This window comes from Mus musculus, chromosome 16, assembly GCF_000001635.26.
Source record: "Mus musculus strain C57BL/6J chromosome 16, GRCm38.p6 C57BL/6J".
NCBI classification, from domain to species: Eukaryota; Metazoa; Chordata; class Mammalia; order Rodentia; family Muridae; genus Mus; species Mus musculus.
The window spans coordinates 4682922-4708303 of NC_000082.6; the positions used below are offsets into that span (position 1 = coordinate 4682922).

At 45.4% G+C, this 25382-nt stretch overlaps 1 protein-coding gene across 2 annotated transcripts; it reads left to right on the plus strand.

Annotated features, from left to right (window-relative positions):
• The first annotated feature begins 1148 nt into the window (after positions 1–1148).
• Positions 1149–24774, plus strand: Dnaja3 (DnaJ heat shock protein family (Hsp40) member A3). 2 transcript variants are annotated; one of them, NM_023646.4, is made up of 12 exons: positions 1149–1423; positions 4316–4449; positions 7060–7143; positions 10291–10491; positions 11443–11595; positions 13468–13615; positions 14330–14394; positions 16828–16956; positions 18248–18363; positions 19290–19387; positions 22923–23039; positions 23647–24774. In NM_023646.4, exons 1-11 carry the CDS (start codon positions 1213–1215, stop codon positions 23024–23026), a joined length of 1443 nt encoding a protein of 480 aa, NP_076135.3. In that variant the 5' UTR covers positions 1149–1212; the 3' UTR covers positions 23027–23039; positions 23647–24774. The 2 variants fall into 2 exon arrangements, with proteins under 2 accessions (NP_076135.3, NP_001128584.1); NM_001135112.1 differs by lacking the exon at positions 22923–23039.
• Positions 24775–25382: the final 608 nt, after the last annotated feature.

The window sequence follows — 25382 nt, forward strand, 5'->3', positions numbered from 1 at the left end:
AACAGGATTTCTCCAGGTAGCCCCAACTATCCTGGAACTTGCTCTGTAGTCCAGGCTGGCCTCAATCTTAGAGATCTGCCTATCTCTACCTCCCATGTGTTGGGATTAAAGTTGTGAGAAACCATTGCCTGACTTGCTGGTTTTTATCTAACCACTAGAAATCCTGTACTCCAGGTTGAGTCTTATTTCTGGATATTTGTACTGCCTTTTGGAGTTTGGGGAGTTGGATTTTCCTTCGGGCCTAACTCGAAGATGGGGGTCTCATGTAGCCCAGACTATCTCGAATTTGCTCTATAGCTGAAAATGATCTTGAACTCCTGATCATCCTACCTCAATCTAGTCTGGCAGCTTTTGGTGTTTTCGTCACTTGGAATACTACATCTGTACTCGATTCACTTTTCATCAAAGTTCAGTTATGGACATTATGACTCAGAAAGTTTAACAGCCCACCCCCACCCCCCACTGCCAAGCCTTATGCGTGTAAGAAACTTATCATAAGAAACAGATCGAGTACACTGGTATGCTTGTAACTGTGCACCTTTGATAGCACTTACCGTTGTTACTTAATAAGAAGTCTGTCCCTGTAAGGCGAGTTTGCTCCCCTGGAGCGGGTTTCCTCTAACATTCTTTCTAGAACATGGATAACAAACAGCAGGCGCACAATACATAATAGGCATTTACAATGCTCATTGAATTTTCGCTACAGGTTTGGAGAAGGCTAACGTGTTTAAGACGGACCTGAGTGTTTCAAGTTCTGCTGGGAAGGAATCAGACGCGGAAAAACTGCAGCCAACAACCGGGGTGGAGCCTTTCTGAGAGAACATGTAATAAGATGTAATTTTCAGGGTCAAGGGAGGGCATCCACACGGGGTATACCGGAATCTGATACTGACGCCGCGTTGTCTGCTGGGGTTTGTAGTTCCTGCCAGGGCAAGGCTCGCTAGATTATGGTTGCTGCACTCAGCGACAACATTCACAAGTAAAGTGCAGCATTCGTTCCTACCTCACAAAATTCCAATACAGGGAAAAGTTACAAACTGACATCCTCATAGTCTAGCACTTGTACACGTTGGCCTAGGTTCTACCGTTCGGAGACCGAGGCGCGTGCGCAATGCTTACGCTCTGCGTGCTACGGATGCCTCGCCTCCGGAAGACGCGACCGGCGAGGCGGGCCAGTGACGGTCTGCGCAGGCGCAGTGTCCCCGGGCCAAAATGGCTGCGTGGTGTTCCCCACGCTGGTTGAGGGTGGCAGTGGGGACTCCCCGGCTGCCGGCTGCAGCGGGGAGAGGGGTCCAGCAGCCCCAGGGGGGCGTAGTGGCAACATCCCTGTGTCGCAAGCTGTGCGTCTCTGCCTTCGGGCTTTCCATGGGCGCTCACGGCCCCCGGGCGCTGCTGACATTGAGACCCGGTGTCCGCCTCACAGGTGAGGGAGGCTTCCAGCTCTGGAGTAGAGGCTCCTGGGATTAGAAAGGGCGATTCGGCTCCATCTGATGACCAGGGTAGCGGGATGGAGATGTCTTCCGGCCCAAGAGAGGAATTTCTGGGGACACAGGCAAGCAGGAGGCAGAGAGGCCAAGGTGCTGGCTACCCAGAAGCCGTCGAGGGGAAAGAGCTGCGTGGAGCCGGAGGTGTTGAAACGCTCCGAACGCCATGAACCTTCACCTCTGTCAACAGTTCACCTCTCTGTCCAGGCTGCTGCCCCCTTGTCATAGCCCTTCTCTTTTTCTTCACGCTCTAGCTTGTAGTGGAAGATGTAACTGCCATTTAGTGAGTGCTAGGCACCCATAAATCAAGGGAGATGCAGGTGCTTGCCCTCATTAAGGTTAGAGAGTGTGATGAATTGTCATTTCATAGCGTTCATCCTAAATATCACGTGGTGTAATAGAAGGGCATTTATCAGTCTTTTAGAATCCTTAAGTCAGTGAATGTAATAATGGAGTCTAACATTTATTAAACATTGTGTAGGAAGTATGATTTCACTCCTTGGAGAATGTTTCAATGTGACAGGCATTGTTAACCATTCCATTTTATGGAGAAACAGGTTTAGATGTTAAAAAACTTGAAAAAGTCACAAAGCTAAAAACTGGTAGACTTGGTATGGTACCTACCTTCCTTATAGCTGGAGGGGATGCCAAATTAGTGTGCATTAAGCCTTGAAGTGTTTTAGCCACGATCTTGTCTGTCTCTTTAAAAAATATTTTTGTAAGTTATTTTGAGTTCTGTGTGTCTGTGTGTGGGTATGTGCTCTTAAGTACAGGTGCCCAAAGGGGCCAGAGGCATCTGATCCCCTGTAATTATGAGCTGCTAGACTTAGGGACTAGGAACTGAACTTGTGTCCTCTACAAGAGCAGTATGTGCTTTTAATTGCTGAGCCATCTTTCTGTCATCATAGTTCCTTATACTGTGTTATCACTTAATTTTCAGTGAGAATGAAGGAAGCAAGCACTGAACTTTATTTTGGGTAGTTCTAGGGATCAAGCATAAGGCTTCATGCATGCCTTAGAGTGGCTTTTAAATTATGTATCCTTGTGTGAGAGAGATATGGAGGCGCATGTACACAGGCACTAAGTATTACTTCTGTATGAAAGCATAACTGAAGAACTGCAGTTGGCTTTCCTCAAGTCAGCCCATAGGCTACAGTGGGCATATTTTATCTCAAGTGACAATATGTGTGGACATGGCATCCTGTAGTGGTGTATCCTGACACCACATCTAAGGTCATCAGTTTGGCCCCAAACTTTAGTCTGTGATCATTCCTCAAGTCCCAAACAGGGGCTGGAGAGATGGCTCAGCTGTTCAGAACGCTGACGGCTTTTCTAGAGGACCCAGGTTCAATTTCAATTCCCAGCACTCATATGGTAGCTCTCAGCTGACTGTGGCTGTAGTTCCAGGGGATCTGACACCTCTTCACAGACATACATTCAGTCAAAATACCGAAACATATGAACTAAAAAGAAATCATAAAAAAGAAATCTCCTAACCAGAAAGAAATCAGCAATTAGCTACTGGATTAGGCATTCTTAGAACAACATGAAGACTAATCCTATTCTGGGTTCAAAAAGCAAGACATGTGCTGGGCATACTTTGTAGAGAAAAAAAATAGATATTTCCTAGTAGTTGCTAATCATTGGCCTTTAGAATAGAAAAAAGCATCCGCTGTGTAATAGTTACCTGTGGTTATTCACAGTTTCCTTGAGCTGTCTGCTGATGTCGTAGAAGCTGGTACAGCTGACAAACTTTTGCCACTAATAGACTCATGCTCCTGATAATGGAAGGAGTGAGGAGTACAGGAATACAGCCAGGCAGGTAGCAAGTAAAGAGATCCAATATAGGATCACCAAGTATCGAGGTCTAATGTCTTCTCCGGGAGTGACTGAAGAGTCAATCACAATCTCATTCTGATTATTCCTGCTCATTCTTTTTTTTTTTTAATTCCTTTCTATATACTTTTTATTTTATTTTATTTTAATTAGGTATTTTCCTCATTTACATTTCTAATGCTATCCCAAAAGTCCCCCATACCCACCCCCCCCACTCCCCTACCCATCCACTCCCCCTTTTTGGCCCTGGCGTTCCCCTGTACTGGGGCATATAAAGTTTGCATGTCCAGTGGGCCTCTCTTTCCAGTGATGACCGACTAGGCCATCTTTTGATACATATGCAGCTAGAGTCAAGAGCTCTGGGGTACTGGTTAGTTCATATTGTTGTTCCACCTATAGAGTCTATATACTTTCAACTTCTCTGGCTGATTGTTTGTTTGTTTTTGTTTTTGTTTTTTGTTTTTTTGTTTTTTCGAGACAGGGTTTTTCTCTGTATAGCCCTGGCTGTCCTGGAACTCACTCTGTAGACCAGGCTGGCCTCGAACTCAGAAATCCGCCTGCCTCTGCCTCCCGAGTGCTGGGATTAAAGGTGTGCACCACCACGCCCGGCTGTTTTTGTTTTTACTTTGGAAACAGGGTGTTCTATGTTCCAGACTGGCCTAGAACTTCCTGTGTAGCTATGAATGGAGCTTGAACTTTTGATCCTCTGCATCCTTTTCCTCATGTTAGGATTATGCTGGGTTTGTTCAGTTCAGGGAATCAAATTCAGGGCCTTGTGCATACCTGGTAAGCAGTGTACCTACTGAACTATGTCCCTGAGCTTTGCCCACATTTGAAGAACATTGAGTTTGGCCTCTAGTGTACTCAGTGGGAATAGGCCCTATAGCTGGGGCTTGTTTGCTTTTTTACAGATATTTCGTAGCTGGTCACTTATTTATAATTTCTTCTTGTTGGATAAACTCCCAGACTAACTTACTTTCTTGTTTCATTTCCAGGAACAAAAAGTTTCCCTTTTGTTTGTACCACCTCTTTCCACACAAGTGCTTCTTTGGCCAAAGATGATTATTACCAGATCCTGGGAGTGCCCCGAAATGCCAGCCAGAAAGATATCAAGAAAGCCTATTATCAGGTCTGTATTGGTCTTAGGTTTACTGACAAGACTGTAGAAAGATTGCTGGTCTGGTCACTGTGTGTGTATGTGTGTGTATGTTTTGCTTTAATTTTTGTTGGTTTTTTTTTTTTTTTTGTTTTTGCTTTTCGAGACAGGGTTTCTCTGTGTAGCCTTGGCTGTCCTGGAATTCATTCTGTAGACCAGGCTGGCCTGGAACTCAGAAATCTGCCTGCCTCTGCCTCCCGAGTGCTGGGATTAAAGGCATGTGCCACCATGCCTGGCTTTTGTTTTAGTTTTTAAATTTGTGCATCTGTGGAATATGCACATGACTGCAGATGTTCACAGAGGACAGGGGTAAGGGATCCCCTTGGGACTATAGTTACAGGCAGCTGTGAACCATCTAACATGGCTGAGAATTGAGTTCAGGTCTTTTGGGAAAGGGGTATGTGCTCTTAGCCACTGAGCCATCTCTTCAACCCAGCTTGGTGCTGATGTTGTCTGGTCCTTACTGCCTTGATGTATAGCCTGCTAAGGCAGGTCACAAGCAGCCGAGCCTATGGAATGATCTGGGAAAGATGGAGTTTGGGGTGCCTTTGGTGGGCAATGAATGTGATATCAATCTGTTAACGTTTTAAGAAAGAAGAGAAGAGGCAGGTAAGATGGCCCAGTGGGTAAAGGCATTTGACATCAAGCCTAGTGACCTGAGTTCAATTCCTCCAAAACCATTTAAAGTCAGGAGAGAACTGATTTCACACGTACACCATGCTGTCCACACAATTATGACATATATAAATAAATAGAAATTATATAGGTAAACATCATTACTCTTTTTTTTAAAGCAGTTTTATCATTATGTATTTTATATATAGGGGTACACTGTAGCTGACTTCAGACACACCAGAAGAGGGCATCAGATCCCATTATGGATGTTTTTGAGCCACCACGTAGCTGCTGGGAATTGAACTCAGGAGCTCTGGAAGAGCAGTCAGTGCTCTTACTGCTGAGCCATCTCTCCAGCTCCTCATAATTCTTTCTTAATTCTTAATTTCTTTATTTTTTATAGCAGTAACTGTCATACGTTTATTACGTAATTCTTCAAAACCTTGCACAGCAGGCAAGCCAGGTGTGGTTGTGCTGCCTTTTTATCCCAGTACTGGGAGACAGAGGCAAGCGAAGCTCTGTGAGTTTAAGGCCAGTTTGTCTCAAAACCAAACCAAACCAAAACAAAAAACCATACTAGTCTACAGAGCTCATTCTAGGACAGCCAGGGCTACATAAACCCTGACTTGTAAAACCAAACCAACCAACCAACCAAAATTGTGCAGGTTATTTGCTTCCCTGTTGCATAGGTTCAGAGCACCAGGATGCTAAAGGGCTAGTCAAGTATTTACTTATTACTTTTTTAAAAAAAGATTTATTTATTTATTTTTATTTATTTATTTTTTTAAAGATTTATTTATTTATTATATGTAAGTACACTGTAGCTGTCTTCAGACACACCAGAAGAGGGAGTCAGATCTCATTACGGATGGTTGTGAGCCACCATGTGGTTGCTGGGATTTGAACTCAGGACCTTTGGAAGAGCAGTCGGGTGCTCTTACCTGCTGAGCCATCTCACCAGCCCTTTATTTATTTTTATATATGTGAGTACACTGTAGCTGTACAGATGGTTGTGAGCCTTCATGTGGTTGTTGGGAATTAAATTTTAGGACCTCTGCTTGCTCCGGCTCAAAGATTTATTTATTACTATACATAAGTACACTGTAGACACACCAGAAGAGGGTGTCAGATCTCATTACAGGTAACCACCATGTGGTTGCTGGGATTTGAACTCAGGACCTTCGGAAGAGCAGTCAGTGGTCTTACCTGCTGAGCCATCTCACCAGACCCTACTTATTACTTTTAACATATATTTATTTTTGGTTTGTGTGCATGCATGTTTGTCTCATGTACATATACTGCATGCATTCTTGGTGCCTTCAGAGATCAGAAAAGGACATCAAATCCCCAGGAACTGGAGTTTTAGAGTTGTGATCTAACACATCAGAGCTGGGAACTGAATCCAGGTCCTCTGCAAGAGTAGTAAATGCTTTGTTTCCTAAAGATTGTTTTATTTATTATGTATGGAGTGTTCTGCCTGCATGTGTACATGCTTGCCAGAAGATGGCACCAGATCTCATTACAGATGGTTGTGAGTCACCCTGTGGTTGCTGGGAATTGAACTCAGGACCTCTGGGAGAGTAGCCAGTGCTCTTAACTGCTGAGTCATCTCTCTGGCCCCTAAGACATCTGTGAAGGAATGATTTATTTTCAAATTTTAAATCTTGCTTTAAGAATTTGTTGCTGTCTTGGCCGGGCGTGGTGGCGCACGCCTTTAATCCCAGCACTTGGGAGGCAGAGGCAGGTGGATTTCTGAGTTCGAGGCCAGCCTGGTCTATAGAGTGAGTTCCAGGACAGCCAGAGCTATACAGAGAAACCCTGTCTCGAAAAACCAAAAAAAAAAAAAAAAAATTTTTGTTGCTATCTTAAGAGAGACAGCTGTTATAAAGAGACATAATTGTAGCAAGTATTTGGGTTCTGTTTTAGTGACTATCCATATCTATAGTAATTTACTTTTTTTCCCCTTAGCTTGCCAAGAAATATCATCCAGACACAAATAAGGATGATCCCAAAGCCAAGGAGAAGTTTTCCCAGCTGGCAGAAGCTTATGAGGTAATGTGACTTGTGGGTTCATTCACTGGCCATTCAGCTCTGTGCACACATCAGAGTCTGCACTGCACAAGATAGCTTGGCATATCATACAGTCCAGGGTGGTGCTGTGTCCCTGCTAGTTCTGCTAACTTAGACTCTAAATGAAGAAAACAGGCTGGTGCGATCTATCTGCTGCCAAGCCTGATGACAAGTTCAATCCTCAGCAACTTCCATAAATCGTCCTCTGACCCCTGCTGAGTTCCATAGCATTTGAACACTCACATATGTACACAAAAGGAATAGGTGTAATTTTTAAAAAAGAAAAGAGACCCGAAGTGGTGGCATATATGTAATTTAGCACTGGTGAGGCTGAGGGCAAGAGAATTTCTGTAAGTTTAAGGCTAAGCAGGGCTATATAGTCTGCCTTCATACAAAACAAAACAAGAGCAAGGTTCATCTGATCAATAAATATACTCAGGTAATTCATATTGATAGCTGATCTCGGGAAATCCCAGTTAGACTGATCAAATCAGTCCTTATTTGATGACTTAAGTTAGCAATTGTAAAAATAGACCGTAAAGCACATAGGAAGAAACCAAATATCTGTGAGAGAACCATTGACCAGTTACAGAATTATTGGAGAATGACCCTGTGTCTTAGCTAGGGTTTTGTTGTTGTTGTTCTTGTTTCTGTTTTATTTATTTATTTATTTATTTAATGTTATGTTTATGGGTTCACTGTCGCTCTCCTCAGACACTCCAGAAGAGGGCATCAGATCCCATTACAGATGGTTGTGAGCCACCATGTAGTTGCTGAGAATTGACCTTACGACCTCTGGAAGAGCAGTCAGTGCTTTTAACCAGTAAGCCATCTCTGCAGCCCCGTAGTTAGGGTTTTAGTTCTGTGAAGAGAGACCATGGCCACAGCAAGTTTTTTTTCATGGTGCTAGAAGGGTAGCTTTGCGTTCTGCATCTGGATCAGCAGACAGCAGGAAGAGAAAGCAACACTGGGGCTGGCTTCTGAAATCCCAAAACTCACTCTTAGTGACACACTTCCTCCAATAAACCCACACCTTCTAATAGTGTCACTCCCTGTGAGTCTGTGGGGGCCATTTTCATTCAAATTACCATAGCATTCCTCTTGGAGTTGACTATCCCCAATGGGTTCTGCATGTGTTTATGTGTTCAAGGGCCTAGATAGCAACATGTAGAGTCATAGTTCAGTAAGTACGAAGGTTTTATTACCTGTCAGCCATAGCTAATCTGTGCTAGAGCTTTCTCGAGAAGTAGAACCTATAGGATATAGGCAATCAGAGATTTATTAATTGGATCATAAGATCAGCTGCTGAGGGACTGGAGAGATGACTCATTACAATGTTACAAGCATTCTAGAGGACCCAGGTTCAATTCCCAGCACCCAATTGGTAACTTATAACCATCTATACCTCCAGTTTCAAGGGATCCAGTGCCGTCTTCTGGCTTTTTTTTCTCTTTCTGAGACAGGGTTTCTCTGGTGTCCTGGAACTTGCTCTGCAGACCAGGCTGGCCTTGAACTCACAGAGATTCACCAGCCCTTTCCTCTCAGTGCTGGGATTAGTAACATGCACTACACCTGACGATTTTCTGGCTTCCGAGAGCACCAGGTACACAAGTGGTAGACAGACATCAATGCAAGCAAAATACCCATACACATAAAATTATTACTGTTTTTTTTAAAACAGGGTGTCTTTGTACCCCGGATGGCTGGAACTAAGAGATTTGCTTGCCTTTGCCTCCCAAGTGCTAGGATTAAAAATATGAACCACCATGCCAGGCTTATAAAAATTATTTGTGCTGGGCATGGTGGCGCACGCCTTTAATCCCAGCACTCGGGAGGCAGAGGCAGGCGGATTTCTGAGTTTGAGGCCAGCCTGGTCTACAAAGTGAGTTCCAGGACAGCCAGGGCTACACAGAGAAACCCTGTCTTGAAAAACCAAACCAAAAAAAAAAAAAATATATATATATATATATAATTTGTAAAAGAAAGGTGCTGCTCAAGAGCCCATGGTGGCACCTACAGGCTGTAGCATCAGAGCAACTGGCAGCTGCTCAGTCTAAAGCTAGAAGCAGTGGCAGTGGCCCAGTCTGGAGCTGCAGGCCTGTGGGCCCCTGAGAGGGCCTGATGCAAGTGTACATTTGAAAGCTGAAGAAAGGAGCGAGAGAGATGGTTCAGTGCTTAAGAGCACTGTCTGCTCTTCCAGAGGACCTGGATTCAATTCCCAGCAACCACATGGAAGCTTATAACCATCTCTAAGTCCAGTTTTAGAGGATCCAACACCTTCACACAGATACACATACAGGCAAAACACCAAATAAAATAAATATTTCTTTTCCACATTTTTTTCTAGGACAGCCTGAGCTACACAGAGAAAGAAATCCTGTATCAAAACACCAAAAAGTATAGTGCTGTACCAGTCCTGTCCTGTCCTGTCCTGTCCTCTCCTGTCCTCTCCTGTCCTCTCCTCTCTTCTCCTCTCTTTTCTTTTTTTTCTTTTCTTTTCTTAGAGACATGGAGGGTTTCTCTGTGTAGCCCTGGCTGTCCTGGAACTCACTCTGTAGACCAGGCTGGTCTTGAACTCAGAACCGCCCACCTCTGCCTCCTTAGTGCTGACATCTAAAGTGTGCGCCACCAGGCCTGGCTATTTTACATTTAAAAATAATTTCTGCCCAGTGTGGTGGCGCACACCTTTGATCCCAGTACTTGGGAGGCAGAGGCAGGCGGATTTGTGAGTTCGAGGCCAGCCTCGAACAGAGTAAGTTACAGGACAGGCAGGGCTATACAGAGAAACCCTGTCTTGGAAAAAAAAAAAACAAAAAAACCCCTCAAAAACAAAAGAAAAGAACTGAACCCAAGGATGTGCAGAGGCTTAACGAATGCCCCAGCACTGATCTCTAACGTGATTGTGGTGTTTGTTGAAACAGGGTGTCACTGTGCAGCGCCAGCTCTCTTCATACTCATCCTCTTGCCTTAGCCTTCTCACTGGTGGGATTTCACCACCATGCCCGACTTCTGTAGAGTGTTTTGCACTTAGTAAATCGACAGACTTGTTTGACATAAGCTGTGTTGCCTGTGTCCCTGAGCCTTAGAAGACTCAGAGCTCTCTGACTGCTGTGTTATCTTTCATCACAGGTGTTGAGCGATGAAGTGAAGAGGAAGCAGTATGACGCTTACGGCTCTGCTGGCTTTGACCCTGGCACCAGCAGCTCTGGGCAGGGCTACTGGAGAGGAGGTCCCTCTGTTGACCCCGAGGAGTTGTTCAGGAAGATCTTTGGGGAGTTCTCATCTTCTCCTTTTGGTGATTTCCAGAATGTGTTTGATCAGCCTCAGGAAGTACGTTTCTTATTCTTTATTTTTGTATTTTTTGAGAGAGGGTCTTACATTCTAGCCTTGGCTGTCTTAGAACTCACTCTGCAGACCAGGTTGGCCTTAAACTCACAGAGATCTGCCTACCTCTGCCTCCCAAGTGCCAGGATTAAAGACACGTGCCATCATACCCAATGTTCTTTATTTTAAAGGATCAACTTTTAGGTTTAAGTGCAGCACAAGGGTCTTTTTTAGTTTTTGTTTCTCAGAAAGGCAGTGGAATGATTTAACGTCATCCATTTGACAGGAAGGAATACTTGGAAAATCCTTTAGGTAGTGATGAACATGTACATTGTGATGTCATTATCAATAGCTGCTTACTCAGTAGATTGATTCATCTAGAGCAGGGGTTCTGAAACTGGATTGTGACTTCTTCGGGTGGGGCTTGAATATGAGATATCCTATGAACCAGCTATTTTTATTATGATTTATAGCAGTAGCGAAATTAGAGCTATGAAATAATGTTATGGTTGGGGGTCACCACACCTGTGTTAAAGGAGCTCAGCGTTAGGAAGGCTGAGAGCCACTGATTCTAAAAATAAAATAAGAGGACACATCCCCAGTGTCATAAAACCTCTCACCAGACTCCACCTCTTCAAGGTCCTCTACCTCCCATTAGTACTAAATTGAAAACCAAGTGTTGGGCCTTTGGGAGATAATCTAGATTTAGGCCAAAACAAGTGTTAAATGCAGACATTATTCATGTCTTCAGTTGAAGAGAAAATTTTTACCTAAAACATTTTAGAATCTGTATTTTACATCTATTGATCAACTAAATAAATATTGCCATTCTTCCCCTGAAAAGTGTACATGTACACATGTTTGGTACTTCAGAAGTAACTCCAGCTACTGACCTCAAACAGAGCATCACTGTAGTCACTGTAAAGCTAAGCGACAGGCCATGCCTCACTCTTTCAGTACATCATGGAATTGACATTCAATCAAGCTGCCAAGGGTGTCAACAAAGAGTTCACTGTGAACATTATGGATACCTGTGAGCGCTGTGACGGCAAGGGGAACGAGCCTGGAACCAAAGTGCAGCATTGCCATTACTGTGGCGGCTCGGGCATGGTAAGGATGGATGCTTTGGGGCCCTGCCCTACTTCTCCTGGTACTGATTTGCTGTTACCCACCTGCCTGTGCTGCTCTCCAACCCTTTCTTTCCTGTTCCAAGAGATCCTTTATTTAGATAGTCCTGGGGCTTGGGCTGGGTCCCCTAGCACTGGACCAGGCTGCTCTCCAACTACCTATATGTGTGAGGATGATCTTCCTTTATCTTCCAAGTGCTACTGTCCCACCCTGGCTCTTCTAGGGAGTGGGGGTTAGAGGAAGGACAGGGTCTCACTCTATTTCAGGCAGACCTTGAATTTATATCAACTCTCTAGCCTCAGGCTCTTGGATGCCGGAATTATAAGCATGTGTCATGCCTGGTTATAATTCTTAAAAGTCTTTTTTTATTATTATTACTTTATTTATTTATTGTATGCTCATGTGTGCTATGTGTGCCCACATGTGGCATTCAAAGGACAATTTGTGAGACTCTTTTCTTTTTTTTTAAACACATCTTTTTTTTTTTTTTTTTTTTTTTTTAAGATTTATTTATTATATGTGTGTACACTGTAGCTGTCTTCAGACACTCCAGAAGAGGGCATCAGATTTTTGTTACGGATGGTTGTGAGCCACCATGAGGTTGCTGGGATTTGAACTCAGGACTTTTGGAAGAGCAGTCGGTGCTCTTAACCGCTGAGCCATCTCTCCAGCCCCATGGGACTCTTTTCTCTTTCATCGTATGAGACCCTGGGAATGAACTCAAGACATTTTGCTTGGTGGCTTTAAGTGCCTTTACCTGCTGGCCATCTTGCCATCCATTTTATATATTTATGTTTTATTTTATTCATTGAGACCGAGTCTCAATGTATAGTTCTGGCTGCTCAGGAGTTTGCTGTTTAGACCAGATTAGCTTCAAATTCAGAATTGTTCTTCTATATCATGTGCAGGCATTCCATATTTAGAGTTCTTGTATAGGGCTGTGTCTAATTGGTGAACATGTTCTTAGCATGCTCAGAGCTCTGAATTCATATTTTGTTTTGTTTGAGATAGGCTTTAACTCTAATCTAGGCTGGCTTGGAACTCAATATATACCTCAGGCGGCCTTTGAGCATGAGTTAGTCTTCATTTGTCAGTCTCATTAGTGCTATCCAAACAAGTGTGAGCCATCGTGCCCAACCTTGAAGTCAGTCCTCAGCACGTACATATGCACACACACACATATACATATATTCATTTAAAATATTTGAGTGTTGGCACACACCTTTGATTCCAGCATTTGCAGAGGCAGGTGGATCTCTATGGTCTATGAAGCAGGATCCAGGACAGCCAGGGGCGGGGTCAGGGTGGGGAGTTGACTTCTGTGCTAGGTGTGGTTGTAGGTATTTGTACTCCCAGCACTTGGTAGGTGGAGTCAGAAACATCAGAAGGTGGAGTTTATTCTTCACTACATAGCAAGTTTGAATTCAGCTTTGGCTACATGAGATATCATCTTTCTTCCTCCACCAGAAAAAGAAGTTCAGATTATCAGTGTGAGGCCCTGTCCCTGTTTTCTAAAAAAAGTGTGTTCTAGAGCAGCATATAAGGAGAAAAAAAATCCGTCCATCCATGCTCCCTCCCTCCCTTCATACCCTTGTCTCTCCCACTTAAGATTTAAGATTTCTATTCTTTGAAGTTTTTATGTGTGTATATAATGTATTTAAATTGTTATTCACACCCGCCCTCCCAATGGGGGTAGGGTGTGGGCAGAGTCTCATGTAACCTAGGCTAGCCTTGATTGAACTCCTGATCTGTCTCTACCCTCCATATTTTAAGATAATAGACCTGTGCTATATAAAGTCTTATCTTTTTGATAAAACAATGTATCTACGTTCTTAGCATTTTTCTCTTCATCAGGAAACTATCAATACAGGGCCTTTTGTGATGCGTTCCACATGTCGGAGATGTGGTGGCCGGGGCTCCATCATCACAAATCCCTGTGTGGTCTGCAGGGGAGCAGGACAAGCCAAGCAGAAGAAGCGCGTGACAATTCCTGTGCCTGCAGGTGGGCCACTGCCTGGCAGACGGGCTAGCATGTGTGCCTGTTGTATGCATGATTGTACAGTTAGAGATAAAGCCCCAACGCCCTGGTTGAAGGAAGAGCTAGACTCCTTTCTTTTTAAGATTTATTTATTTATTTATTTATTTTATGTATATGAGTACACTGTAGCTGAACAGATGGTTGTGAGCCTTCATGTGCTTGTTGGGAATTGAATTTTTAGGACCTCTACTCACTGTGATTAGCCCTGCTAGCTCTGGGGCAGGGTGTAAGATCTCATTACAGGTGGTTGTGAACCACCCTGTGGTTGCTGGGATTTGAACTCAGGACCTTCAGAAGAGCAGTCAGTGCTCTTACCCGCTGAGCCATCTTGGCAGCCCCCAAGAGCTAGACTCAAGTTCTCCTTTGTTCCAGTCATCGTTACAATGTGCCCGCTCTGTTCTTGTCTTGGGATGCTGCAGCTCCTGTCCAGTTTTCTGACCTCGCTCTCTTCTGTCTTCACTCAGTGAGGACCAACATGAGCAGGAAACAAGCTATTACCTAGTGATACTGTTAACCTCAGTACTCAGGCAGGGGGAGCACAGGTTTGTGGTCAGCCTGAGGTCCATAGTGAGGCCCTCATAGCCAAAACAAGAAGAAACCTGGACAAGTGGGTTTTCCTGGGTAGAAATTGCTGTGGGAGACCCCTACCATAACTGCTATTTGGAACTTTTGTTCTAGGAGTTGAAGATGGTCAGACTGTAAGGATGCCAGTGGGAAAACGAGAAATTTTTGTCACATTCAGGGTAGGTGCCTGCCTGTCAGCTTATGTTGGGTCTTGTTGTCTTGGAGTGGGTGCAGCTGAGATTGTTCATTGTAGTAAGGTAGACAGTTCACGGGCACAGGTGTTGCTGTTCCAGTTAAGGAAAGGCTGCCTGGCATGATTATTAATTGCTTTCATGCTTATGTGTAGAGAATGAAGCTTTCTCACAACACTGACAAGTTAGAAACACAGCCAGGCAGTGGTACGCATGCCTGTAATCCCAGCACTACCGAGACAGAGGCTGGTGGGTCTTTGAGTTTGAGGCCAGCCTGGTCTACACTGAGAGTTCCAGAACAGCCAAGGCTACACCAAGAAACTCCATCTTGGGGGGGAAAAAAAACAGAAAAAAAGAGAAAGAAACATAGAACACAAATCCCAGAACATCTGATGTGTGGTGGTGGTGTTGTTTCTGTATAAATTGTTGGTTAGAGAGCAAAAGCAAAACCCTTTTTTTTTTTTTTGGTTTTTCGAGACAGGGTTTCTCTGTGTAGCCCTGGCTGTCCTGCTGGAACTCACTTTGTAGACCAGGCTGGCCTTCACCTCAGAAATCTGCCTGCCTCTGCCTCCTGAGTGCTAGGATTAAAGGCATGCGCCACCATGCCTGGCTTTATAACTTTTCTTTCCCCGTTTTTGAACCAGGATCTTCCTGTGTTGCACAGGTTGGCCTGGAACTCATAATTGTCATGGCTTAGCCTCCAGAATTTTTGTATTATGGGTGGGCTTCCCCCCCCCCCCCCCGTCTAGTATCTTTGTAATGCTTAATTCCATTAGCTTGATGTGTAGCTTGATGTGGGTGTCTTATTGCTGTGTTTACTTTGCCTTTTTCTGTTTGTGAGATATCTCATTGGAATCGAGTACTAGAGATAGTAAGTAGCACGTGCCTACAATCCTAGCACGTGGGGTATGGAGGCAGGAGGACCCTGAGTTCAGAGCCAGCCTGGGCTATACAGTAAAACCCTGTCTTTAAAAACAAGACTGAAAACAAAAACAAGAAATAGTACTCAGCCGGGCATGGTGACGCTCGCCTTTAATCCCAGCACTCGGGAAGCAGAGGCAGGCGGATTTGTGAGTTCGAGGCCAGCCTGGTCTACAGAGTGAATTCCAGGACAGCCAGGGCTACACACAGAGAAACCCTGTCTCGAAAAACCAAAAAAAAAAAAAAAAAAAGAAAAGAAAAAGAAATAGGGACTCAGGATGTAGATAAAGTTTCTCGAGTGACTGGCCATGGTGGTGGCGCATCCCTGTAATCTCAGTGCTTGGGAGGTAGAGGCTGGGCCCACAGAGGATTTGAAGCAAGTCCCCAGTAATAGTAGGAAAGCTGGCTGTAGTGGCACTACCTGTACAGGAAAAGCTGAAGCAGTGGGTTTACATAAGTCTGAAGTTGGAGTCTACCTGGACAACATAGTGACATCTTCTCTGAAGCCAAAGATAGCACAGTAAATAAAAATAGTGGGAGGGGTAGATCTTGTAGCTGGAGAATTCACAGATGCAGGGATGTGCTGAACTGTAGCTTAGTGGTGGTGTGTCTGATATGTGCAAAGCCCTGTGTTTTTTCCCTAGCACTGCAAAATAAATAAAAATTTAAAACTACATAAAGGCAGAAACCTGGAGGGCATTTTATAAGAATTTGGTTGAGGATCCAACTGCACTTTCCATTTTATAATAAATGAAAGAAAGAAGAAGTCAAAGGCAGAGGATATTTTTGAGATATGAAAAACAGTATTTGAAAGCCAAATAAATTCCTGTCCTGACTGTTGTCCTGAAGGCAGCTTGTGTTAGGTGAGCATCGGAAAGCCGTGTGTAAACCTGTGTCTGTGCGTGCAGAGGACAGAGGTTGGTGTGGCTCCTTTCTCATTCCTTGTTCTTGCTGAACCTGGAGCTCAGTGATTCATCTAAGGTTTCTGGGCAGTAAGCTCAGAGACTCACATGCACGCACACGAGCACACACACACACATACACACACACACACACACACACACACACTTCCCAGCAGTGTACTACCATGCCCAGTTTTTACATGAGTGTTGTGGATCCTTGTCTTGTGTGGCAGGCACCTCCACGTCTCCTGCAGATCACGTTTACCTTTGTAGATGTATTGGTCTGTGGTTTAGTAAGATTTGGGGAAAACATTTAAAAGCCCGATTGCATTCTTTCTTCTGTAACTAAAAGTAGTGATGGAGGCTGAAGCAGTGCAGACATTGCTCTGCAGTGCAGTGTGTGTGGAGGCTGTGTCCCTCCAGAGCCTTGCGGTGCTGTCTCCTATTGATGGGAGGTGTAGGTCTCGAGGCGCTAGTTAAGTGCAAAGAGGTTAAAGTGTGTCAGGTTCCAAGGTCAGGTCTGACAAGACACATGGCTGGTGTCTAGCCTCAGGCAGCACTTCCACCGCCCTTACACCTGTCTTCTCTCTGGCATTAGGTGCAGAAAAGCCCTGTGTTCCGGAGGGACGGTGCAGACATCCACTCGGACCTCTTTATTTCAATAGCTCAAGCTATTCTTGGGGGCACAGCCAAAGCCCAGGGCCTGTATGAGACAATCAATGTGACGGTAAGAGGGCATGAGGACAGCTGTCTCTGCAGCTTGTTGATCCTTTTTCTTCCCTTCCCCTCCCTCCCTCCCTTCTGTTTTACTTATTTATTTTTTGAGATGGCTATTATGTATCCTCAGTTGATCTTGGACTTGTAATCCAGTTGCCTTCCCTGTGTTAGGTTTGCATCCATGTGCATGCATGTTATTTATTTTTTTTAAGTGGGAAATAGCTGAGGTGGTCTAAACCTGAGTGTCCAGCCTGTCAGGAACTCTGAATAGAAGAGGCATTGGAGCCTGTGACACCAGGGGCTGCAGGCTGTTCCATGAGGAGTAATTACAACGCCACGCCTTTCTGCTCCCTGGTCTGTGCCTCCTCTTCCGATGTCAGTGTCCTGGGGACTAACAGCATAACTAATGCTCTGGAAAAGGTGCTGTTTGTTCACGTTCCCGCCCAGGGATGTCTGGAGAGCAGGGGCTCTAGGACTACTATGTGCTACTCTGGTAACCACCTCTAGTTTGGGAGTTTGTATTTGTCGTTTTTTTTGGGAGGGGGGGTTGACACAGGGTTTTTTGTGTGTTGACCAGACTGGCCTGGAACTCGATTGGTCTACCTCTGCCTCCCAAGTGCTGGGATTAAAGATGTGAGCTACCACCTTCTGGCAACCATCTCTAGTTTTTAATTGCAGCTGTAAATGGATGCTTCCTGTACCCACACTTACACCACTATATTTGTCTCGGGGCCATCTCCAGCCTCTGGGTATAGAGACTTTGGCCATACCATAGGCTGTGGCAACAGTCACTGGGGAGTCTTCTTCCACCTCCTCCTAGAGACCACCTGGAACCTCTGCTTCTCTAGGGTCCCTTGCTATCCAGCTCTTGAGAGTAACAGAGCAATCTTAGTCTCACACCTGCTCTCAGTGTTTTGCTTCTAGAGCCTTTGCTTCACTTCTCACATCTGTTTCTAGGGTCGGCTCTCAGCTGTCCTACAGCTGTGTGGGTAGTTAGTTCTGCACACCTGGTGGAAGTCCTTTTTTGAAGACATCTCAGGATTATCTCTGTATAGTGAGATGTTTTATTTTTGAATAGTGGGAACCAGGAAGCATCAGCATATTTCTTTTTTTTTTTTTTTTTTTTTTTGGTTTTGTTTTCGAGACAGGGTTTCTCTGTGTAGCGCTGGCTGTCCTGGAACTCACTCTGTAGACCAGGCTGGCCTCGAACTCAGAAGTCCGACTGCCTCTGCCTCCCGAGTGCTGGGATTAAAGGCGTGTGCCACCACGCCCGGCTCATCAGCATATTTCTTACTCAACAGATCCCTGCAGGGATTCAGACAGACCAGAAGATTCGTTTGACTGGAAAAGGCATCCCCCGGATTAATAGCTATGGCTATGGTGACCACTACATTCACATCAAGATCAGAGTTCCAAAGTAAGTATTCAGTAAGACTATGGCCAAAACTGTTCCGGCAAACAGGCATCCTTTGAGTCTTTTAGCTGCCAGGCCCAGCACCCAGCAGTTCAGTTGCCCTTTGAGCTCTTGGCTTGGGCAAGTTTTTTCTTCCTTGGAACCAGTTTCGTCTGACCTGATTCCCATCTGAGCATTGGCTATAGTAAGTTGGCCTCATTGAGTTGTGGAATGAATGACACAGGAGCTGCTGAACTCCTGATGTGTTCTGGGCTTAATGCTGTGGCACCCAACATGTGCTGTGCCTGTTCCTCTCAGGAAGCCAGTGTCAGCTCTTGTCCCTTTTGTGAGATTGGTTTCTCACCTGTTGCCTGACAAACACACATAACATGTGCACCCCAACCTGTGAGCATCTGCTTAGCAGTGATGACAGTTTAAACAACTCAGGGTTTCAGAGAGAAGCTCAAAGGACCAGCATTAGCACAAGGTACCCCAAGAAAGGGAAGGGAATAAGGGTGAGGGGCATGGATAGAGGCAGACATGTCATAGGCAAATGACTGTCTATAAAGGTAAAGGGGACCCCCCCCCCGTGTTAGGATGAGGTGTTTAATTTTGATTGCTGTACTCCAATTCTTTGATAGTTGAACCTTGGTGGTCAGCGTCAGGAGGAGGAAGTGGCCAAATAAGGGAATAGGCCTTGATGGCTAGCTTTAGGAATGTGATCTAACAGTTTTGCAAGGAAGAGAGAATAGTGAAGGGTAAGGCCTGCCAGAGCCACACTTGCCATGTGTAGGCTGGCTAGAGCCCTTTTCTGAAACGTTGACTTGGCCATCAGTTCCTCACCACTGGCTCAGTGCGTGCCTCTGCGCGAGTCAGACATGTATGTGCTTATGTGCTTTCAAGGGCTGCCTGGAGGAAGTGCTCGGCCACTAACTGTTGTTGGTTCACAGGAGGCTGAGCAGTAGGCAGCAGAACCTGATCCTGAGCTATGCCGAGGATGAGACTGACGTGGAGGGGACGGTTAATGGAGTCACCCACACAAGCACTGGTAAGGTACCTGGGACTGACATGGCGGTGTGAGGGACCTCTGAGTCTCTATTGACAGACATTTCAGAACTTGAGTTTTCATAGGCCCCCAAAAGTCATTGGAAGAGGGGACTCGTGGGTATACAGCCATCTCTCATGGGTGCGTCTCCTATTCACTGCATCCATATATTTAAGAAAGCCCAGGAGCACTTGCTGCCCGGCAGCTGTGCCTAAAAGTTGTTTCCTGAGTTCTAGCCTTGGTTCTGCCACTTGCCCTGTGACTTTGGGCAATTACCTCCAAGAATTCTTTGTAATAGTTTAAGGGGGAGATGAATTGAACAGAGCTATAGACACTTTACTAGGAGTCCAAAGTAAACAGTGCTGACAACAGTATAAAGATACTACCTCCCACTTGATGAACAGATTTGTTGCCTAGGCTCAGATGTCATGAACTCAGACACAAGTGGTTGATGTGTGGGCTGGAGCTTTCCTGTGCCCCTGAGGCTGTTTCTCAGGTGAAGCTTCTGTTGATTGATATAGGTCAGGACAGGTCAGGACAGGACAGGACAGGTCAGGACAGGTCAGGACAGGCTGTGCCCAGCTGCACGTGTTTCTACCTCATTGCATCATTTTGTTTTTGTGGGAACCTGAACAGAGTCCTCAGATCTGGAGTGGCCTTATATTAGTGTGTGGTGGTTTATAGCCAGTATTCAGAGCTAGGGCAGCTTTTCCAGCAGATTAGAGGGAGGATTTGGAGTTCTCAGAGGGAAGAGACAGTAGTGGAAGTGGAAATCCCAGCAGCCTTCCCTGGAAGTTTTGTTGAGCTCCTGTTAAGAACAAGAGCCCTGTTTATAGCTTGACCAAACACCAAATGATATTTATTTTAGTGTTTAGATGCATAATGCATAAACTTTTCTCTTTGTTTTTCACTCATGTTTGCTTGTTTGAGATGGTCTTGGTGGCATGTAACATGAGATCCTACTGCTTAGGCTTCTGAGAGCTGGGATTCAGGCTTGGTCCACCATACCAGTTCTTGTGTTCTCTTTTAAGCTAAATAGGAAGTGGGACAAGTTATTCCATAGAACTCTGATTGTGTGCCTATAACTTCATGACAAGTCCCCAAGGTTTCATAATACACGAGATTTGCTCTGTACACAGGAGCTCCTGTTCTGCAGGGCAGGGCGCAGATGGGGACAGGAACAGTCCATCCTTTTTAGAATGTCCTTACTATTTTCTTCCATTAACCTCTGTTGTCATTGTTTTCAAAATCGCATCTCTTTGGGAGTTTGACTCCCAGATTTGATTTTGTAAAGCAGCTCAGTTGATAAAGTGCTAACCTAAAATCCCTGAGGTCTCAAAACCAAAAACCAATGGGCTTTTTGATAATCTTGCAGAGATGGGTTGGGGAGAGGGTCATGAGGCTCCCTCCTTCCCTCCCTCCAGCACCTCCTGCTGGCTGTATCTAATTCTACTCCATAGCATGTGTTCTCTGGAATGCTAACTGACAGGGGACTCCACGATGCAGTCTGTTAGGTCATTGACCATGTGTAGGACTTTTCTGCATTGAGAACATTTGGGCATCACCAATGTTCCTGTAAGCAACCCCTCATCCATGTCTGCAAGTAAACCCAAAAAACACATTGGTTCCCTCAAGCTGGACATAGTTGGAACTGCTTTCCTGTGTCTGTGCCCATCTGGGGTGAGTAGACATTGTTCACATCCATCTCCCTGGGGTAGTTGATGCAGCATCTAGATGCAGGACAGACAGCAGGAGCACAGCTCACTCTGAGTGGGCACACGGAAAGGAGTGCTGTAAGCAACGCGCTCAGTGAGGCCGGTGCTATTGGGAGCTGCAGAGGTGACTCAGAGACATCGCTGCTCTTACAGAGGACCTGGATTTGGTTTCTGACACCCACTTGGAGGCTTAGAACCATTTCTAACTCAAATTCCAGGGAATTCAATGACTTATTATGGTCTTCTCCATGGGCACCAGGCAAGCACGTGGTGCACATATGTACATGCAGACAAAATAGCTATACACATAAAAAGTAATTATAATCTTTAAGGAAAAAGAAAAATGTAGATGGGCAGTGATGGTACACACCTTTATCCCAGCACTCAGGAGGCAGAGGCAGGCGGATGTGTGAGTTCTAGGCCAGCCTGGTCTACAGAGCTGGTTCCAGGATAGCCAAGGCTATACACACACACACATTTCTCTTTTTCAAAAAAAAAATGCTTTAAAACAGTCTGGGTGGTGGACAAAGCTGCCAGGACACAGCTGAGCTCCACGCTTCACACAGAGCCAGAGCCAGAGCCTGCACAGCTCTCTGCTCAGTTCTGAGCATTTCCTTTTGTAATATGTAAAGGGTTAAGTAACATAAAGGACTCTTAACACATCAACACATCTATAAACCATGGGCTCCCTATACCTCCTGAGTCTTCTAAGATAAAATACATTTCATTTCCTTGGTAAATGATGACAGACATAATGTGTTGACACTGTAAGTCACCACTGGTGGCACTTCTTTCTTTTTTTCTTTCCTTCCTTCCTTCCTTCCTTCCTTCCTTCCTTCTTTCTTTCTTTCTTTCTAAGTACACTGTAGCTGTCTTCAGACACTCCAGAAGAGGGCGTCAGATTTCGTTACAGATGGTTGTGAGCCACCATGTGGTTGCTGGGATTTGAACTCAGGACCTTTGGAAGAGCAGTCGGCGCTCTTAACCACTGAGCCATCTCACCAGCCCCCTGGTGGCACTTCTAATCCATGCCAGGTACCATGCCACTGGCTGTACTTTATCACTTGGTCTCACCAAATTGCATAGAGGCCCTATATATTTTGCTTTTTGAGACAGGGGAACTCACTATGTAGTGGAGGATAACCTTGAAGTCTTGATTCTCCTGCTTCTCTCTCAAGACGCCCGTGTACAACACATGTCGCTGGTGTTGTGAGAAGAGACAAGATGGGGTGTACAGCAGAGGATCCTGGGTGAGAGCAGCTCACTCGTGGGTTATCTTAAACATGTTAATGTATACAACATAGGCAGTGTGAAATGTGGCAGTGGGTTAGGAATTGGATCTTTTCTTGAGGTCCATTGCTTACGTTGCAGCCAACAGTCTGGTGGTGAAGAGTCTGGGCTGGGGTTGAGTTAGGTTCTGCCTCTTTCTAGTGGCTTTGGGACTCTAGGTGGACCTGACAGCATGGCTTCTGTGTACATGGAGCTGAGATGAGCTACTGCATAGCCTTTGTGTCTTGGCCCCGAGGCCTCTGGCACTTAGTGTTGCTGTTGTTGTCATTGTTCAGATTATAGACAGTCCCTTCCCCTCCCTTTTTTCTTGTTTGCCTACTGTGGGTTTGTGACTCCTAAGGCTCTGAGTGTCCCATTTGCTTCAGTCTAATACCTGAGGTACCCCTTGCCAGCCTGAGAGTGGCCCTTATGTTCCTGGAGTGGCCCTTGGCTACTCCTCAGCTTTTGGGCAGTTAGGTGGGTAGGTGGGGCTGGCATTTGCTGCATGGAGGTGTCTGCTCTTGACCTCGGTTCTTTCTGTTGTTTGTGCCCAGGTGGCAGAACCATGGATAGCTCCGCAGGAAGCAAGGATAGGCGAGAGGCTGGGGAGGACAATGAGGGATTCCTTTCCAAACTTAAGAAAATATTTACTTCCTGATACCCCTGCTGAGGTAGGAAAACCTGTGAGCTTGCTTTCCTGTAAACCTCTGAACTAATCTCTCTTCTTTAACCAACATGAGATCCCACCTCACCCTACCCTATCCCAGGAGGTGGGAGAGTATAGTAAATGTGGTTCCCCTTCAATCCTTGGGGCAGAGCATGTGGTACCTAGCCAGCACAGCGTTGAGCAGGCTTCAGTGGCCAGCCTCTTCATTTTAATTCAATTTAGATTCCTTCCTAAAGAGGTTAGATTTAGAGGTACCTTACAGTCCTCATTGTCATTTCCCAAGGACTCTGTCCCTCTGTGGTGGGACCAGCTTGCCCGAAGTCCAGAGGGCAAATTGTGGCAGAGCCACGCCTAGAACTCAGATCTCCTCCACCTCCCACCTGCTTTTCAGCACACTGTTCTGCCCAGGCAACATGGCACTGTTCATGTTTGGGCCACTGAGGAGTGACGGACATTTTGTCTGCCTGGAGACACACTGTTGTTTCATGTTCACCCCAGGTCCTGGGGCTCTTGACCCTCAAAGCTCAGCTATTCTCCAGGGATTAACAGAGCCTCTTCCACAGGGATGTGTTCTGAGATGTGGAATATAACTGTTTGTCTTCTTGGCTCAGGAAAGCGGTCAACTGGAAACTAAATGGAGCAGCAGCTCCTCTCTGTGGCCAGGGCATCAGACACAGGAGGATCCCAGAACGGCAGCACTGAGCCCCTGCTCCCAGATCCCTCTGAACCGCCGAGCAACAGCAAAACTATGTGACAACACTTCTCCGCATAAAGGTTATGGTGCCCTAGGCAGTGACATATGGCCTCAGGCTGGACACCGAGACAGGTGGAAATACCCTGTCCATTGGTAGATGTCTTGCTTCTTCTGGTTCAGGCAGGGAAAACACTTGGACTCTTCTTGCAGCACTAAAACTAACCTGGAATCGCATGTAGTAGAGCTGAAAGAATTAAAGACCCGGCTTACAGCTTCAGATGAAGCTTTAAGCTGCAGTGTTGTGAAGTGATTAATTCCCTTTCTACCAACCCCGTGGGAGTTCTACAGTACGGCTGTCCTGACACGGCTCTTGTCTAGGACCAGGGCGGCACATCCCACCAGCGCCATCTTCCTGGACAGAGTGAGCTGTCAGTCACTCCCCAGGTTTTTTTTGTTTTTGGGGTTTTTTTTTTTTTGTACCAAGTAGCTAGAAAGTGGGACCTAGGGCCCTGGGAGGACACCTAGCAACAGCAGGTTCCATTTCACCTCAGATGGCAGCTTGCCTGGCAGTGGACTTAGAGTGTTCTAGTCTGATGTATGTGGGGTTTCCTGCCCTGTTGGACCAAAGTTTCCATGGTCCTATGGGATAGCCTTCAGCCTCTGGAGACCCAGAGCTTGCCTGCCAGGGCTTGGTTCTCCATTTCCACTGCTGACATTTGATTTCCAGTGTATTTAAATTACTCCGTGGTAAATTTCATTGTCTTTTCCTGTGTAAATGTTAAATGACAATACCATCGGTGAAGGCCCTCCACAGTGGACAGAGCAACTTCCTTTCCAGCCTCTGCTGGTAGCATGCTGCAGCTTCTGTGTTAAAGGTCCTCTGGAGCTCGTGTAAGACAGGAAGAACACTTTCTCTGTAGTTTCTTTCTTTTCATTTATAATTTACAAAAGTAAAGCATTTATTAGTGTCTGATTTAAGAATGTAAAGTGATTCTGTATCAATGTAAATAAGATGATCTACTACAAAAGATATTTAAAATCAAAATTGTGGTCATTTCTTCTTTGAGAGTTCAAAGTAGCTTCTGTAGGCTGCCCAGCAGAGGGCAACAGGAGAGTCAGCTGGCAGCATCTGCCAGTGCAGACCCCTACTCTCATTTCCAGAGCAGGCCCTTTCCCTGAGACAGTGCTTCTATGTGAGCTTGAGCCCAGCTGAGACATGTACACGTGCTCCCTGTGCCCTTTGGTGACTGTTCTGTTTCCCCTAATAATTTTTCAGTCTTTGTTTTGCTATGTAGCCCAGGCTGGAACTCCTGATCCCTTGCCTTCACACACACACACACACACACACACACACACACACACACACACACACACACACACACCCTGCACAAGTACTAGGACCACAGATGTAAGCCACCATGTCTCTAAAAACATTCTTTGTAAGTTTTTGTAAAGGTAGTAGCTGGAAATGAACCCAAGACCTCAGGCATGGTAGGCATGTATTCTGCCACTGAGCTATGCTTCCTCAGCTGCATTTTCCTATATTACACATGTATGGTATTTTGTCTGCACACATCTGTGCACCATTTGCATGTAGTACCCATAGAGACCAGAGGGGTTGACTGGAACTGAACTTATAAAGGTTTATTAGCC

Excerpts from the sequence above, each read along its gene's own strand:
- Dnaja3 (NM_023646.4), top strand. The coding sequence starts at position 1,213 with ATGGCTGCGTGGTGTTCCCCACGCTGGTTGAGGGTGGCAGTGGGGACT. Across the intron at positions 1,424-4,315 it reads ACCCGGTGTCCGCCTCACAG|GAACAAAAAGTTTCCCTTTT; the intron begins GTGAGGGAGGCT and ends TTTCATTTCCAG. Across the intron at positions 11,596-13,467 it reads ACTGTGGCGGCTCGGGCATG|GAAACTATCAATACAGGGCC; the intron begins GTAAGGATGGAT and ends TCTCTTCATCAG.